Raw genomic sequence first — 17,520 nt, forward strand, 5'->3', positions numbered from 1 at the left:
GAGATTGATTTTTTAAAATCTTGCTGTGTGCCTCAAATGAGACATCAAAGCTGACAATGAGAGAGAAAGGATGAGGAGTTTGAGATCGCCCGAAACAATGATAAAGAAATGTTGGAAGGAGTGAACAATCATGGATGTGAGACACAGGAGTATAGGCAGGAGTAGGGCTCCCTGTGTCTTCAAAGCCACAGGTGGACTTGCAGGCAGAGAAAGGCACATGCATCGTGGCTGCTGGACAGTTGTGTGCTTTTTCTTCTCCTGCTGGAGGCCATAGCTAAGATCTAGTGGATCAGCTGGATATGTCTATTCTGTGGGGTTGAGGAGCCAAGAAGAAATTGTAGGATTGATGTGAGCAGGGCGAAAGGAAGGTGAAGGTTCCTCAGGTCCTGACCATCATGTCTGTTTGCATAGACATTTTTGAGTTTGCAAAAACTGTGAAAATGTTTTAAATTGCATCCATTTGTAGCTGTCTAGATGTTACAATAAATCATAGATTGGGGAGCAAATGTCCTTGTATGGGCAATATGTACATATCAAAAGAATCTATAGCGTAAATCTATGGACGAGATTTAATGCACCTCTACATGTATTTGTCACAGCATGATGAGAAACGGGTTGTGCCAATGGAGCAGGCCTTTCCTAGGAAGAGGGCAATGCCAGATGTGACAACCAGAAAGTTCAGGAAGAATGTATTCTGTCCAGTTCTCTGCTGCCCACTGTATTATGTCCACATCATTGCTACTTGCACGAAATGACTGGGAAATGCATGGTAGGGCTTGCAATTCCTTTTGCGCAGATGTCAGAAGACAGCAGAGATCAGTCAGGCTTTGTAGTCTTTAAATGATTTAAAAAAAAAAAAAGGATAAAAAAAGACTCCCTCCACAAAACACATGGATTTGAAGAGAAGAACCTGCTTTAGCTGAAATGTTTGTACATGTCCCATAAAGATTAGTGGCAATGTCCACCCACACCCCCTCCCATCTCCAGATTTTGAACAGCATTGCAGGAGAAACCAGTATTTCTGTGCAGCAAAAGCAGTTCCTGTGTAAAATATAGCAAATAAATCTCCAGGTTACAAATAAATCTTCTGTGTATAGGGACTTGAAATAGTAGAGGTCACTGTTTTGTACAATGGTAACTGTGAAGACCTTGAATGTTTATGTGGGAAAATTGTTTTTAGCTGAGACTTGGACCTGGAAAATTACTGAGATTCAGGAATGAGAATGACCTTTTCTAAAGTGAAAGTATAGATTCATTAGCTAAACTGCATTTTGCTTAGCACTGTCTCTGTGAGATGAATTGCAATCTTATTTTAATGAACTGGATTCTGAATGCAGATGCTCCAATCTGTGCTTTTTTCAGCGTGCTTTTTCTCTGTAAAGACAACAGAACCACAGCAGAAGTGAAATTTGGAAGATGACAGACTCGAGGGAAGCTTTCAGAGCAATTTGTACTCTTAGATCTGCAAGGGATTCATTGCCTTGCCCAGGCAACTAATTTCTTGCAATAACAATGATAAAATTGCAGGCCTATTAAGAGGAGAACCCACATAATTTACATGCTATCAGGTGATTTACAGGCCATGCTGCCAGATGTTGTGCATCTGAGACCAGACTTGAGATCATGGGCAGAGAAGAATTGCGCTTGTAATCCTAAGAGCCGTGCAAGTATTTGCACAAATAACAGTGCATTTGCTTGCCAGATATTCTTCTTCAGTGCACAGAACCTCAGGCAGAGGGTCATGTGAAACCATGCAGGGCATATTCTGCCTGTAGAAAGTGAGTGGATGGTTTACAAGGTTCATGCAGACACTGTTTTGTCCTGGCAGGAGTCGAGAGTTGTTGCAGAACAAGTGTGTCCTTTTTTTTTTTTTTTCCTGCCTAAACTCTGAATTCCATATCAGGTACTAACAAACATGGCTCATCTCAAAAAAAAAATCATAATTAACTAAAAGAACTCATAATTAACTTCCACTGAAATTTGTTTGGATCTTTCTCTACATATAAGTTAACCTCTGGTGGTAATTTGGCATGCTCTGAAGCATACACTGTGTTCTGTGTTACTGCTGCTGAACCTACAGAAAAGCTAAACTGCTTTAACTGCACAGTGTATGTGTCTGTATATAGAGATCGCTGACAGACCTGTTTTTCTTTTTCTCTTTCTCTTCCTTGTCTTCTTCTGCATTGGCAGAGCATCTTGGATTTGAATTAAAGGGTATGGAACAACCATTCATTTGTTAATCAGAAGCCATTAAGAGCTGCCCACATTATATTTATGGCTTTAATGGGATGATTAAAAAATCAGCTGTTCTGCTGTTTTTGTTGGCACCAAGATAGATATTTGGATTGAAAAAACAAACAAAGCAAAACACAAAATCTAAATGTAAACTTATACAAATGCACGTGTATTTTTAGCAGCACTTTTTTCTTTGTTTCAAGCAGCAGCCTGGTGTATGTGGCGTGACTGGGATGATCCAACTGCCATACATTTCCTCATTTAATATGTTTTTGTGTATTTAACTGCAAGGCAGGAATTTGTGTCAATCTAAAAAGTTGCCAGCAGGCACAACGCAGGAATGAGCCCATGTTTCAAGAATGGGAAGGCAAGTTTTAGGAAGTAGATTAAAGCTTTTATAACATTGCCATTCTGGATCTACAGATTTCCTCTGGATTCTAGGAAAAGTCAGGGTGGGGTTGCCATTCCTCATTCCCAAAGCTAGTTAATTCTTCTAAGTTTTGGACAAGGCAGAGTTTACTTGACGGACGGTGAAATGAGTGAAGTCAGTCCTGAAAATAGTGAACCTGGGCAAGTCAGCAGCATGGAAGGCTTCACGCCTTGGTGGCAAATTGAGGTTTGGAGAAATGCTGCGACATGCTTTGGAAAGTGTCCTCTCTAGACCATTACCTTCTCTGTAACGTTTCTCAGATTATTTTTCCTTCCTTCTTCTCTGTCAGTTTTTAGATAGTGTCTCTGGAATAAGCACTTGGGAAATCAAAGTCTTGAGCCTGGCTTTGCTCTGAGTGCATGCTAAGTGTAAAAGGATGGTCAGATGAAAGCAGAGAAAATTATTTATCATTTAAATTAAAAATATTAGTCCAACATTGCCAGCCAGAGCAGAAAGCTTTCATTTCTGTAGGCTAAATTATCTTCCTGGGTCCCTGGGGTGGAGGGACACACACTAGCTGAATCTGGAGAAATTTGTCCCAGACAGTTTTTCATGCCTGACCCTCTGGGACTGATATGTATCCTTCCAGCAGATCATTCCCTGCTGCCAAAAGTGTGTGAATTCAATGCCAAGAGTTTCAGAGAAAGTGGTGCTGCTAATACTAATACACTTATATAACTTCTAAAATTAAGGATTTTTGACATCCCTTTTGGTTGACCTTTGTCCTCTTCCTCATCCATTCTCAATGTCATCACAGACCTGTGCACATCCTGTTCCCAGTCTGCCTTCATCTCTTCTCTGCCATCTGTCTCTCACTCCCATGTGTTGCTGAGACACCCGTGGCTGGACTGTGGTTCTGTCTGCATTATGTGGCACAACATGTTTTGTTCATAGTATTCGTTGCTGTAGCATGACAATGCTGCTGATGAAGATGCGGTGTTTATAGAGCATACAGGCGCAAATAGACACGTCCAGCTCCAGAATCCTGCCTTCTCCAGCACAGCACTGTAGTGTGCATTCCCTTATTTTCTGTTTGTCATTGTCCAGATGTTTTTGTGCAACTGTGTTATCAAGCATCAACTTTTTTAACTTTAAAGATGTTAGGAACCAAACTAAATTATCTTCATTTTTAATTTTTACACCAATGATGCAAAACCTCACATTTTATTACTTCATATAGCAAAGCTGTCAGTTTGAAGAACCTGATTCCATGTTTCTGATACTACCAGTATTCCTCATACAATACAGGTGGGAGGTTCAGGATAGCCAGATATGCCAGAAACAGGGTCTCATCCTGACATGCTCACCAGAACTGAGGCTGAGATTTGAGCTTTGTGTGAAAAATTTTGCCGTATAGGTAATGGTTTAAAGAAAAAAACAGTCATGGTTTTGATGGCTTTGTTTTCTTCCTCATTGCTCCCTTCCCCACACCACCTTGACTGTGTTTCAAAAGGAAGGGAATTTATACTTGGACAAAAAAATTTGTAACAAAAGAATGCAACTTCTGAAAAAATCTTTGAAAAAAAATGGTCTCGTGGATGAATCCATTGTGAAAAATTGATCTCCTAGCCTTTTTTTTTGGTAAACCATAAACAAGTATAGATGGATAGCAGCAAAATTCTGCCCATTGCCATCTATAACAAGGAAATAATCCTACCTGATTTTCTCAAAACAGATAAAAACGCCTTAAAATCCTTGGCCTGCGTAATTCAGAAGGGGTTTCATGAGAATGCATAATCCTGCTCACCCTTCTGCTCTGCAAATACACCAGCGCAGGGTGGTGATTACATGGGAAGCAGATTTCTGGGCTCCTATGTAGCATTATTAAAATCTGTGAACTCCTCAAAACTCTGCAGATTATGGTTGGCTTCAGAGTGAGGTCTGAAGAATGATCTGGATAAACTTTCCTTCCCTTTAAAACCCAAATTAACATATGACACATACTGCAAAAGAAAGGTCTTTTTTCCCCCAGAATTACATTATGCTTCTTTACGAATGTGTTCATACTGATTAGCACGAGCTTGTGGAAAAACGCACCCAATGCATGTGCACTTTGAGCTGGCCAGGATGGAGCAGCTAATCCCAGCAACTCAAGGAGGAGGCGTTCCTTGGTAATACCAAGAAGGGAGTCTGAATGCCTGAAGAGTTCTGCTCACATCAGCCAAAATAGAGCCCCAATTGCCTGCTGCTGCGTGTACCTGGTAGACAGGGTTGCACTGGCTCTTTCTTCACCCTGGGCATCAGTGCCCAATGAAACTCTTATAACCTTGGGGGCCTTAGGCTCATGTCCCCTCTCTCATTTCTCCAGTTTGATGGCTTCCTAAACTGGGCTGGGCAGTTGCCGTAGTGAGAACCAGATAAACTGATAAACTAGAAGGCTTGTGAGAGTTGTCTGAAGGAAAGGGCTGCACAGCTGAAAGCAAGATCCCAAAGGCATGCAGGAGCAAGCACACTTCTCTGCCATGGTTGCTGGACTAGGGCATCCCTGCTAGGGAAATAAGTAGTTGAAGCAGGTATTCCCACCTCAGGATGTGTTCTTTCCACACAGTAGCCTCATCTGGTTCCTTGGAGTAAAAGCCAAAGGGCAGAGGCTCAGCTTCGCTGCACAACCAGGTCCCAGGTACTTATCTCTGTGCTGTGGCTGTTGAGGAGATGCAGCCTAGTGACAAAACTGCTCAGTGCGATAATTTGCAGCAAAACAAAAGGTGCGACCTGTCTTCCTTGGAGAACTGGCCCACTTTGGCCATGGAAGCTGGAGATGGGAGATTCTCAGTTACCTGACTCTCGAGAGGAAGGAAGAGGTGCCTTTTTTTTCCTGTTGATGTTAAGTGAGTGAGATACAGAAAGGACAGAGTAAGTAAGATGAGTTGGGCTGTCCTCCAGGTGCTCTAATGCTCCCTTTAGATCAGTGGAGGGGAACACTGTGGGCTTTGAAGCAACTCCTCCCACCCTTCAAGAACCCCATGAAGCTAAGGGCTAGTGTGCAAACTGTATTTATACTGTAGCTTTGGGGCACACTGTGAAGCAAAGTACTAGGGACTGTGTTTTGTATCTTCATGCCAGGGCTGTCTTTGTTAACTTCTTGCTTGGCATACCTTTCTTCACTTCCTTTTTGAGAACTGAGAAAGAGATACACTTTTTCCTAGCACCTTATTTACCTTCCTGAAATGGCCAGCCGAGGTTGGCCAAGGCACTCAGTTATCTGAAATGTTTTATTATGTTCCCCTCTTTTTATTTTTTTTCATTAAGTCTAGACCTTGGGTGTGATGTAGGTACATAAGGACAGATGTATTTCTCTTCTGTTTTTGCCTACTCCTGTTTGATAGCACTAGGGAATATCAGATAGTCCATTGGAAGTATTTATTGTGGCCTGGTGAAACATACCCAGCACAGCAACCATGGCATGAAGTTTATTGCCTAATCTGCAGGAAAAAAGTGTTTCAGTGAATGCTAAAGAAAGCACAAAACCCAATGAGTTTAGGATGAACACTAAGTTTTGGAGTGCAAGGATATTGGTCATAGCCACCGAACTGAAATGCTCATGGTCCTTAAGGACTCATTCCTTCTCTCAGTCTCCCAGTTGGAGAATCGAAGTGCCTTTGCACACTTTTTCTTGTGCAGATTGGATGCAAGTGACATCGTAGCATTTCTTTGGAATTTTAATGAATTTGGAGGAATTACCTCCCTTCCAGCACGGTCTGGATTTTGATGCAACTTACTGATTTTTCTGGTTTGAAAAGTAGTCCATGATAAACAGTGATGTTTGGCAGAAGCAGTAGCATGCAGTTTGAATTCTGTGCATCTGAGTTAGCTGGTGCAATTGGGATGGTCCTGTCTCTCAGATAGCACAAATGTTGAGGATGCATTTGTCAGGGGATTAACTATAGTGAATGTTTGACTTGACAAGGAATTAATTGCTTCCTGGAGTTTTGTTGAAAATACATAATTCGTTACTGTATTTTAATTACCCCACTCCCTTCTCTTTGTCTAATATCCTATCGCTTCTCCATCCTCATTCTGCTTTTGACTGTTTTAGGATGTCCCTTTCAGCACCTACATGTTTCGGAGCCGGTTATTTGGCAGTTACTATAACACCTGTAAGCTCCAGAGCATGCAGCTGCTGCAAAGAAAAAGGTATTCTGGCTCCATCAAAGCAGACAGCAATAGACTAGAGCCTGTGATGAGAACATCATGGGGCAGTGCATGTATCTGGTGAGTGTGGGAGTACATGGGTACTTCCCTGTTAGATTACTGAGTTGCTGAGAAGGGAGGGATCTACTGGAAGGACAATAAAAGCCTTTTGGGATTAGTGGCAGAATTTTTCTAGGGGAAAAGGAAGGCAAAAAGTACTGTTGAGCTTGGAAGGGAAAAGCTGCTGGATGAAAGAGGTACAGAAAGAGAAAAGGAGCAAAAATTCTCTTGAGGAGTGAGTAAGGTTAGGCCAGCTGATCTCAGGTTTGGGGCAGCTATTAGACATGGTCAGTGAATTTGTTAGAGATTGGATAGTGTCCTGTTTTGTGTCTGACCCTCACATGGTGCTGGTTCCTGTGGAGCCACATGCATCCTTGGCATTGGAGCCCATTTATAACTGTTTTTTCTCTCTCCATTTGCAGAAGCTGAAGAGCTTTACCAGAAGAGAGTTTTAACCATCACTGGAATCTGTGTTGCCTTGCTTGTTGTGGGCATCGTCTGTGTGGTAGCTTACTGTAAAACCAAGTGAGTATGGGTGGTTTACAGGCAAGTTAGAGGCTCTGGGTGGTAGTGCCACACACTTTCATGTTGTTCATCCAAGACGATATTTCAAGGAGATGCTGCACTGTGTTATTCCCATCAAGTCTCATGAACATGGGCACTGAAGCTACCTCCCAGGCTAAACATGGATGGAACATTTTCTTGTCTATACTTTGAATCAACATTTCTTCTCCAAGCTAGGCAATATCATATGACAGGAAAAAGTCAGCTAAAAAGCCAACAGCCTGTCTCCTGACAACAGAAGCACTCTGGGCTGTGACCCAGGAGCTCCTCTGCTCAGCTGGGCTCAGCTGAGCAATTAAAATTGAGCACGAGGCTCAAGGACCTTGTATGGCTAGTGCTCCCTGCCTGACAAGTATCTTTTCCCCACTTAGCCTGTGCCTTGTCTGGGTTCAGCGTGTCTATCACCTCCTTGGGGCATGAGGAGACTTCTTCATTTTATCCTTAATGAATGAATTCAAGGATGTTGCCTTGATGCCGTGGCAAAGCCTGTTTCCTGTTCCCATCTCACCACTCTTCTTAGTGATGGACATTGTGATGGGCCTTTTGGACCCTGGACCCAGCTTACCAAGCTCCCTGTGATGACAAGCACTCACTATTTATTTGTTTATTTATTTATAAAAAGCAGTAGAAGATGACTTGTGTTGAATGCTCTATTTCTTTCTATGCGAAGCTTTCAGCAATCGTGTGGTCAAGACACAAATGAAAACATGATTGTTGTCTCCTTTATGATCAGCTTTCCCCAAATCTCTCTGAGTACTCCATGAAATAAATTTTCACAATAGATTTGTTTTTCCTCTGTTCTAAAGGAAACAGCGAAAGCAAATGCATAATCATTTACGACAGAACATGTGTCCTGCCCATCAGAACCGAAGTCTTGCAAATGGGCCAAGTCACCCACGCTTGGATCCTGAGGAAATTCAAATGGCTGATGTAAGACTTTTTATTTCAATTTCAATGAAGCTTGCTGAGTGCTCATTTTTCCACCAGGATGGGATGCATGTGTATATGTACACCTCTGTTGCATATACACAGGCTTTGCTACAGAAATAACACAAGAAGAAAGTGGAAAGATGAGATACAGGTACATTTTCAAGTCAAAATATGAAGAGAAATGTAATTTTAGTCTGAAGAACTGAGGATGACTTTAGGCATTCAAGACAGACTTATTTTGATGAATCAAGTATGATTCTGTTTTCCTTCCTGTGAGAAATTCTTGATGTTTCCTGTTTATTAAGCTAACTCATCAAGCCTTACTTTGCAGTATGACAAATATGAGCAGAAGCACTGGGGGCTGGAGCTGCTGTGGTGACTATAAAGTGCTGAAGGATGTTGTGGTGATCTGGACAACATTGCATTCACCCATCTGTCTTACTACCAGCAGCTTCTTTTACAAACTAGGTTATCTCCATGGGCTGCCAGTGTCACACCAACAGGAACCATCCAATGATTTAGCACCCGATTCATAAAAGCAGCTCAGTGACTCTTAACTTTAGTTGTGTGACTCCCACTGAACTCTGCAAACTCTATAGGACTGTGAACATGCTTAAGTGCCTTGATGCACCAAGGTCTTAAAAGGAATCAGAAAAAGGGAGGGATGAGAGCCAGACTCACACCAAAATGAACTCCCACTCTGGCCCAAAAGGTTGGCCCTTTCCCAACTTCTGAACATTTGCCTTGGAAATTTCCTTTTTTCATTATCTTAGAATTTTCTCTCCTCAATAGTTAGTGTGCTATGCACAGGTGTGCCATTACTGATGGAACTGAGTACAATGGATTGGTTACAAGCTCTGATGGGTCACCCTTTGAATTAAGCCTACCTAGATGGAGAGACAGCCACAAAAGCAGAGGCAAAAGAAATTTGTAAGAATTACAGCTCCAAACCCTGAAAAACTAACTCCTGCACAAAGACTAGTGTCTTTAAAAAGTAGGGCTGACCCTGAAAAGAGATTTGCTTCATTTTTAGATGGAGTAGCTCAGTATTAGTTTTGAGGTTGTACCTAATGTTCCTGTAAGCCTTGTGTCCCTTAAAAATCTCATGTGGTCACCCTTCTGACAGTGCTTTGGAGGGTTTAACCTGCAAGCAGAGTTGCATTTCCAGTCCATAGCATCAGATACATGTGAGGGCAGGGTACTGCTGTCCATGGGAGTCTCTTGAGCTCTTCATTCCCTTCCATAGTGTTCATGATATAGTCCCTTCCAGTGTTCAAAGCACAGAGGAAGAGCAGGGCCACTGCCTTGTGTTTTCTAACCCTCTTCCCTCTCTCAGCGTGTGGAGCTGCAGTTTTCATGTGATTTGACCAGAATATGAATTGATATGATTTCATAGGATTTGACTCAGTTCTCATATATATATGAGAAATAATCTGGGCTGCAGAATTTGGCTGTGGCAACCTACTGGCTGACTTCTGCAATTCTCTGTATTTTACAGTACATTTCTAAGAACGTTCCTGCCACTGAACATGTGATCCGAAGGGAAACAGAGACAACTTTTTCAGGAAGTCATTCCTGCTCCCCATCCCATCACTGCTCCACAGCCACTCCAACTTCCAGCCAGAGGTGATGTGTACCATTTTCCCCTCACTTCTTATTTAGGACATTAGAAGACCCAAAGCCAGTATAAAGTTGTCCGTTCGCCTCTCTGGTTTTGCTTCGTGTTTGTCAGTACACTGTCACACCTGCCCTGTTTATTGTGGAGATGTTTGCTTGCCCAACAGACATGTTAGGTGTGGAAAGATGTGATGCTTGACCTGCAGCAAAAGTCCTGCACTGTTCTGAGTTTGGTTGTTCTGATTCTTCTTTTTAATGGGCCTCCAAGTGACTGTCATGCTTCTTTCAGTAAGTGAAGATATTTCCTTAGGAGACAATTTGCCTTTGAAATTTAACTGTGAGATATAGATGAGCCATACTTACATCCTGCTAATGATGTGTAGATTGTATACATTCACTTTATAAATCAAAGGATGTCCTGTCTCATTTACCTCATCAATTTGAGCTATTCACCTGCTTTCATTCAAGATACAATGAGGCCTTTCGGGTAAAACTCAGAAGTGCCTCCTGGCATCTTTCTTCAGTGTTGAAACATTTTGTTAGGCTTCCAAACCACTGGGGGACAGTGGCATGGAGCTAGTGCCCCAAGAAGCAAGTACTGTCAGGGTAGAAGGTATTTGACCAATTTCAGATATCAAACATAGGTTTTTCAGGTAAGACTCTGGGAACTAAACCCCACTAAGTAGGGAGGGAGCTGAGAATGGCTTGCTTGGGTGGAAATGGTTGTCCTTAGTCAGTCCAGCCACTGTGAGTTAGGCAGCATTTTTTCCATTTTTGTTTGTTTGTTTGTTTGCTTTTGAACTTGTGTATTGCAGCCCAGCCCTGGCTAGGTTTGTGCAAGCTTAAGCCAGGGGCACAGAGGCTCTCACGCCTGCTGGGCTGCACCTTTCTGGCCTTCCACACTCACTTCAAAGTCCCGGATCCCCAGGACCATCTTTGGGCACCTCCTAAAGATGCAAAGTTGTGTCTGGAGGGCAGTGTTACCGCATAACATCTGTGAGGAGGCTCCTACCTTGCATAGCCTCCGGTCCTGGCTACCTGCCACCTAATTTTTCTGAGCCAAGTGCACTAAGCAGGTGTTTCTTGAAGTCATGCCAGAGGCAAACTACTGGCATAATCAGGTTCCATTTTACTTCATCAGCATCTCTAATGAGGATGCTGTTTGAAGTTATAAATGAAGGTGGTGGTTGCAGTCAAGCATGTGCCTAGAGCCATCAATAATTAACAAGTTCTTAGGAAACTTTAATAAGACCTGCAAGCCCTCACCCAAAATCCTCCACTGGCACAACTGCTTTTAGTGCAAACTGAGAGTGCAGAACTGTTGCTTTCAGGGATCACCTATATGGGCTATGGAGAATGGTCAGCTTGGTGGCAGTGGTGTGTGAACCACTGGTGTTGTGTGCATGAAGCCCATGCTTCCCTGGTGTGTGCTTGTGACATATCTTGTTCAGGCCACGCCTGGGACAGGGGAATTTCCAAGGGCTAAGTAAGGACTATCCAACATATTGTAGTCTTTGCCTAATTATCTGAAAGTGGTTTTCTCCTAAAAATATTTTACAAGCCTATGAAAAGTGGGTAGATAGGTCTAACTTTGATGTGGCTTTCCACATTTGTTAGGCAGGAGTTAGGAGTCCTTCTATCATCTGGCTGCTTTGGGGCAGTGTTTCTGAAGGAGGCTGTCTCTTGGCAATGCGTGCAGGTGGCGCGCCTGGAATTCTTTGCAGACTGCACACCTAAAGAGCTTTGCAAGCACAAAGCAGAATTCCTCAGAGCTCCCTCCAGACTTCCATTCTGTCTCTGACTATCAGGAGGTGATGTTAAAGACATGATCTGCGCCTGTTTGCTTTCCTGTATTCTCTAATTATACCTCCAAGAAACTCCAAAGACAGGTCAATTTGGGAAATCAGGCTTTCCTAGTCAGATATAGTCCAGTGAGACAGAGAAAAGGAACATGAAAGCAGAGCAGAGTACAACCTGTGCCTACATGTGGCCTACAGGTAGCAGACCTTGGCAGGGATTCCTCACTCATTGTTTGTCCACCTACGGTTTGATCCACAGACACGAAAGCCACACATGGAGCTTGGAGCGGACAGAGAGCCTGACTTCAGATTCGCAGTCGGGGATAATGCTGTCCTCAGTGGGAACCAGTAAATGCAACAGCCCTGCATGTGTGGAAGCTCGGGCCCGCCGTGGGGCCGCGTACTGCATTGAGGACTCGAGGAGGCCCATGACGCAGTATCGGGATTCCGTGGATTCTCTGCGGGACTCACCACACAGCGAGAGGTCAGGTTTGACTGCTTTGTGCTGCCCAGGTGCAGCAGATTTGTACAATGCCTGTCTATTCTGAATACAAAAGTATTGGCCTCCAGGAAGGCCAGGCGCTAGAGCAGCCATCCCATGATAGCGCAGGCAGAACTCCAGCTCTGCTACTGCCCACAAGAAACCACTGCCCCAAGAGTCCACTATGATCTATGTGGAAACCACTGTGGAGATGTGACTCCCTCAGCTAGTGAGAGACAGCAGCTGGCAGCCTGTTTTTCAGGTCTACTTCCTTCTTGATGGTGCAGGCCCCTCGCCACACTTGCTTCTGCCTTTCACACACTATGCGTGGCCATGTGGCAGCTTTCAGGTGGAAACCCCTCAGGGCAGTATGACTTGCAGCTGGGACAGAGGGGAAGGATGACATATCCTGCTCCTTTTTGTTCCTAGGCCATTCAGACTTGCTGATCCTGCTCACACAGACATCTCATACAACATGAGATACTGAGTGAAGATGGGGAGACATGGACATCTGAACAGCCAGGGAACCTGGCCCACCTCAAATGAACAGGAAAAAGGAAAATTAGCAGTATTGAGTAGAATTGAAAGCTACTCCTTAGTCAGAGGTGGCACCAAAGGAAAGGCTGTTTGGAGAGGGGCTACACCAGGTCTGAGATGCCACACTTCCGCAGTTGCTAAAGTAAAAGAAAGCTGGTAGATGCCTTTTTAGACAAAATAATTTTGCTAAGTCAGAGGAAGCAATACGCAGCTGCAGCCTGAGCAGAGGGGGACATCTGGGGACTCTTCTTCACAGGTAAGCCTGGCAGCTCTAGAGGGCTTCCAGAGAACCCCTGGAAGGCAGGCAAAAGGCAAGGAAGTTTTGACTTGGGCAGCTGGGAGATGCTGCAGGATTTGTACAGATGCAGTTTGAGAATTGCCCTAGCTCATGTAGGAAATAGGAGGCAAGGTGGAGAATACAAGGCCCTGGACATCTGTGGGACTCCTGCAAGGATTTCAAGAACATTCTTGAAGTAGGTGATTTCAAGTCATACTGGAGACAGTGGATCAAACTGTGGCTAAATGAAGAATCTGCCCGCACTCATGAATATGGGTCTGATTCAGCAAGGTGGTGCACCTGCCCCCAAAGGGTGAGAGGGAAAGAGCTGATTGTCCTGCAGGACTGGGCCCTGAGCCTTGTCCTCTAGCAAGGAAAGTGCACTCCAGTTCAGCTGGTGAAGGTTCCTTGAGAACTGCCTTGCTGTTGTTTCTGTGGATGGCGGGCGGTGATCGCTTTGGGAAGCTGTGATGTGCTGGGTGCCAGAGTGAGCTCAGATAAGAAAGCCCTGTTCACACTGCTTCTTATAGCACAAAGGAGCTGGGAAGCAGTGGGAATGGGAGGATCCTGTGGGAGGGCCATCCCTAGGGAGAACTGTGCACAGCTCCCTAAATATCCGGTGTCGTGAACTCCCTTGGGTGCTGAGATGAGAGGTCCCTCGCGGTTCCCCTGGATGATGCTAAGCTCTGAGAGCAAAGGTGTAGTGGAGGCCCCATGCGCCCTGATACTGCATATCCAGCAGAGCGGAGCTGTAGGTGGAGGGAGTTTTGGCTGTCTGAGGTCCAAACGGAGGTGTTGCTTCTTTCAGGTATGTGTCGGCCTTGACCACACCAGCACGCCTTTCGCCCGTTGACTTCCAGTACTCGGTGGCTTCACAGGTGCCCACTTTTGAGATCACCTCCCCCAACTCCGCACATGCCGTGTCCCTGCCGCCCGCAGCCCCCATCAGCTTCCGCGTGGAGGAACAACAGCCCCTCCTGCGGCGGTACCAGGTTCCCTTCCAGGACATGCAGAGATACGACAGCTACTACCAAAGGAAGACCTACCTAAATGACAGCATGGGGAGCCTGCCTTCCAGCCCCTTCCGCATCACAGAGGATGACGAGTACGAGACAACGCAGGAGTACGTCACAGCGCTAGAGCAGCCAAAGAAAACAGCCAGCAGCAACAGGCGGTGGAAAAAATCCAAACTGAACGGGCACGTCTCTCACAGAGCCAGAGCGGTCCGGGACTCGTTCTCCTTGAGCAGCGCCTCTTACAGCGAGTCTGACGAGGAGCTTGTGGCCGAGAGCACCCCCTTCCTAAGCATTCAGAACAATGATGCAATGAACACAGATTCACCCCCGCTCTATCGGCCGGGCGACAGCCGGACTTACTATTCCTACAGCAGACACAGCACTCACGGGGAAAGCGGGCAGAGCAGCTTGACACACACGACACCCAAACAAGACCCGGATCCTCTCTAGAAGTCTCACAAACTCACACACCCACAAACACACCTGTATGGAAAAGGCGGAGGAGGGAGTCAAAACAAAACAAATAAATAAATATTTTTATTTTATATAAAAGAGGAAAAAATATAACAAATAAAATGTTTTATTTTCATTTTAGCAAAGTTGTCTTATAATAGCTACTGGCAAAGACTTTTTTATAGGGAATCTCTATTTATATGTAATGTCTTGATTTACAGCTTCCGAGAAAAAAAAAGTAAAAAAAAAAAAAAAAAAAAAAAGGAACGAAAACGAACAATAAAATTAAAAAAGTGGGCCAATTTTTGACTACTTAAAAATAGAAAATAAAACTATCGTGGTGCCTTTTGCTGTATGCTAGTGCTGGGATTCATGCTGAGGATTCTGTTTCAGTAGCATTTTTAAGATCATAGATTTTTTGGAGGAGATGACCTGTCATAAAGGCGCTTTTCCATTCAAAGAAAACAGCCTCTCCACTTTGCCCCGTACCTTGCTCTTAATGATCTTATTCTTTATGGTATCATTTAAGCACACACTGAGGACATGAGTGGGAGCGTTTCCATTATCATCTCTGATGGGGGTCTGTCTTTTCCTGTAATATACTTGCATATATGCTTATATCAGGAGAAAAAGAAACACAACCGCGTCATACTGGAATGCAGAAATATTGTTTCTTTTGCCACACAGGTAGGAGCAGAAAATAAAAACATACAGTAGCAGCAGCCCTTACAATATAGCTCTCAACCTTCAGCCATTTCACTCCCGGGACTGAAGTTGGGGTGGTTCAGTTTGGCACGGGTTTGTAGTCAAATAAATAAAACATTTAAATGAATGTTGTGAAATACTATCTGGTTACGTATGGCTGAATCCAGTTCATTGAAGCCAACATTGCTAGATGGAGGAGACGGCGCCGCGCGGTGGCCTCCTGGCAAGGTGTTCTCAGACGTCTGCGGTATCATGTGGGCTGCATCGCCACACGGGCCGTGGTGCCACACGGGCTGTGCTGTCCTCATGGCCGTGGTGCTGGGGGGACTGTGGGGCTCTCGTGTCCCCGGTGCCCTGGTGCTGTGTTGGTGTGCACCACAGGACCACGTGTCTTGGGAGGGCACCAGGACAGCAGGCTCTGTGGGGCTCAGGCAGCTGGGGATGCAGTTGCCCAGCCACCCCAAGCACTGCTGCTCCTTGGCTTTTGGCATGAGAACTTTTGGCCCCTAGAAGTCACTGCATTGGGCAGGAAGGGCAGCAGAGCCTACACGAGGGAACCCAGTGAGTGGATTCTTCTGTATCACTGTGCTGTATATTGTAAAGACAGTTGTTATTGTAATGTCCCTGTGTCCCGTAAAAACTTTCCATCGGTGATGGACGTCGTGTTTCTGAGCTCAGACATCTCTAGCCACTGGGTCCGTGGTGCAGAGACAGTCCTGCGTGTCCAGGTAGCAGAGCATCCCCCGTGGAAGCGCCCCTCTCTCCTCAGTTTTCTGCAGCAAACCTGTTTACATTGTAGCCTGACTTTTTTCTTTTTATATTTTTACTTCTGCATGTCCTTTGCATTTCAGATACTGTAGATTGGATGCATGGTGAAGCTGTGACTGAGAAGATAATACAACAATTGACAGTGTATTTCATTTAACTTTTAGCAATAAAGTAACTAAAACCCCTCTTCCTCACCCATGATGGGGTCAGATAGAAAACTCTGCTAATTTGTCATAAGATGATTGTCAAAGTTTGCTCTGGATTGTCTGAATGTCAGAACTCTTGACTGTTTAACACTTGAACATTTTTTATATTATAAATAAAATAAGAATAACAAACTGTGGCCAGCATTAATCTCATAGGCAAGTTGGGCGCAAAGGGGGAGCTGTGGCATATACTGTAGATGCAGTCCTACAGGCATTTACTACCTTGCTGAAGGGAGGAAAACTTCCCAGAGTGGCATGTATTTTGCTTGGCATGGTCACTTCACTGCAGGGCCTGAGAGTTGAGGTGCACTGAGTGATGAGGTGAGGTGAGTGGATGTCACCCCATGTCTCCCATGGGAAAGCCATGGATGCTCCACTTGCAGAAAAGGGAGAGCCCCGCTTACAGAAGCTTTCTGTTGTGCCCAGAAAAGCTGGAGATGCATGGCCACATGCTGGCACTGATTTCAGCAATGTTCGCAGCAGTGAAGGCACATAGGGTTCAATTCTGCATGTCCTGTGGCACCAAGCAACAGTCACCAGGCTGCAAAGCAAGAACACAGGAAAGAGTTCATCAGGGCTGTGCCATCTCTGTGACACATCATTCTCTCTGTGCCTCTAAGCTGAAGTTGGTCCCTCCAGTCTTGGAACACAGTGAGACTGAAAGCCACAGCGAGTTGATGGCCATACTGATAGCTGAGCTGCCGGCCTTGATACATCCAGAATGCTGCCACCTCAAAGCTAGCCTTTCTGTCACCCTGAACCTTCATCACACATACTGTGGGGGTCTCCCTTCAGATATTTGCATGCACTGATAAGATCCCATCTCAATCTTCTCTGGGCTAAACAGGCCCAGCTCTCTCAGCCTCCCTTCATAGAATAGATGCTCGGGTCCCCTCATCGTCTTCGCAGTTCTGCACTGGGCTCTCTCCAGTAGTCCCTGTTGTGGTGGGAAGCCCAGAACTGGACACAGCACTCCAGGTGTGGCCTCACCAGAGCTGAGTAGAGAGGAAGAATCACATCCCTCAACCTGCTGGCAACACTCTTCCCAATGTACCCGCTGGAGACCATTGGCCTCCTTGGCCACAACGGCACATTGCTGGCTCATGGTCAACTTGTCCACCAGGATGCCCAGGTCCTTCTCTGCAGAACCGCTCTTCAGCAGGTCACCCCAGCCTGTATTAGTACATGGGGTGATTCCTCGCCAGGTGCAGGACCTGCACTTGCCTTTGTTGAGCTTCCTGAGGTTGCTTTCTGCTGATGTCTGCAGCCTGTCCACTGGAAGCCCAACACCTCTGGGCTATCAGCCACTCC

At 45.0% G+C, this 17,520-nt stretch overlaps 1 protein-coding gene across 4 annotated transcripts in view; it reads left to right on the forward strand.

Annotated features, from left to right (window-relative positions):
• NRG2 (neuregulin 2) overlaps positions 1-15,365 on the forward strand; it is a 166,964-nt gene extending 151,599 nt beyond the window's left edge. For 2 of the 4 annotated variants that reach the window (XM_088522682.1, XM_088522684.1), the window contains 6 exons: positions 2,191-2,214; positions 7,279-7,381; positions 8,227-8,350; positions 9,849-9,976; positions 12,026-12,250; positions 13,870-15,365. In XM_088522682.1, coding sequence (XP_088378808.1) covers positions 2,191-2,214; positions 7,279-7,381; positions 8,227-8,350; positions 9,849-9,976; positions 12,026-12,250; positions 13,870-14,527 — 1,262 coding nt within the window. In that variant the 3' untranslated portion in view covers positions 14,528-15,365. The remainder of the gene's footprint in view (positions 1-2,190; positions 2,215-7,278; positions 7,382-8,226; positions 8,351-9,848; positions 9,977-12,025; positions 12,251-13,869) is intronic. The other 2 variants (XM_088522685.1, XM_088522686.1) reach the window with 1 other exon arrangement.
• The last annotated feature ends 2,155 nt before the right edge of the window (positions 15,366-17,520 follow it).

The sequence above is a fragment of the Tinamus guttatus genome, unplaced genomic scaffold (assembly GCF_059628265.1).
Source record: "Tinamus guttatus ecotype Peru unplaced genomic scaffold, ASM5962826v1 Tinamus_guttatus_pri_ptg000155l, whole genome shotgun sequence".
Classification (NCBI taxonomy): Eukaryota; Metazoa; Chordata; class Aves; order Tinamiformes; family Tinamidae; genus Tinamus; species Tinamus guttatus.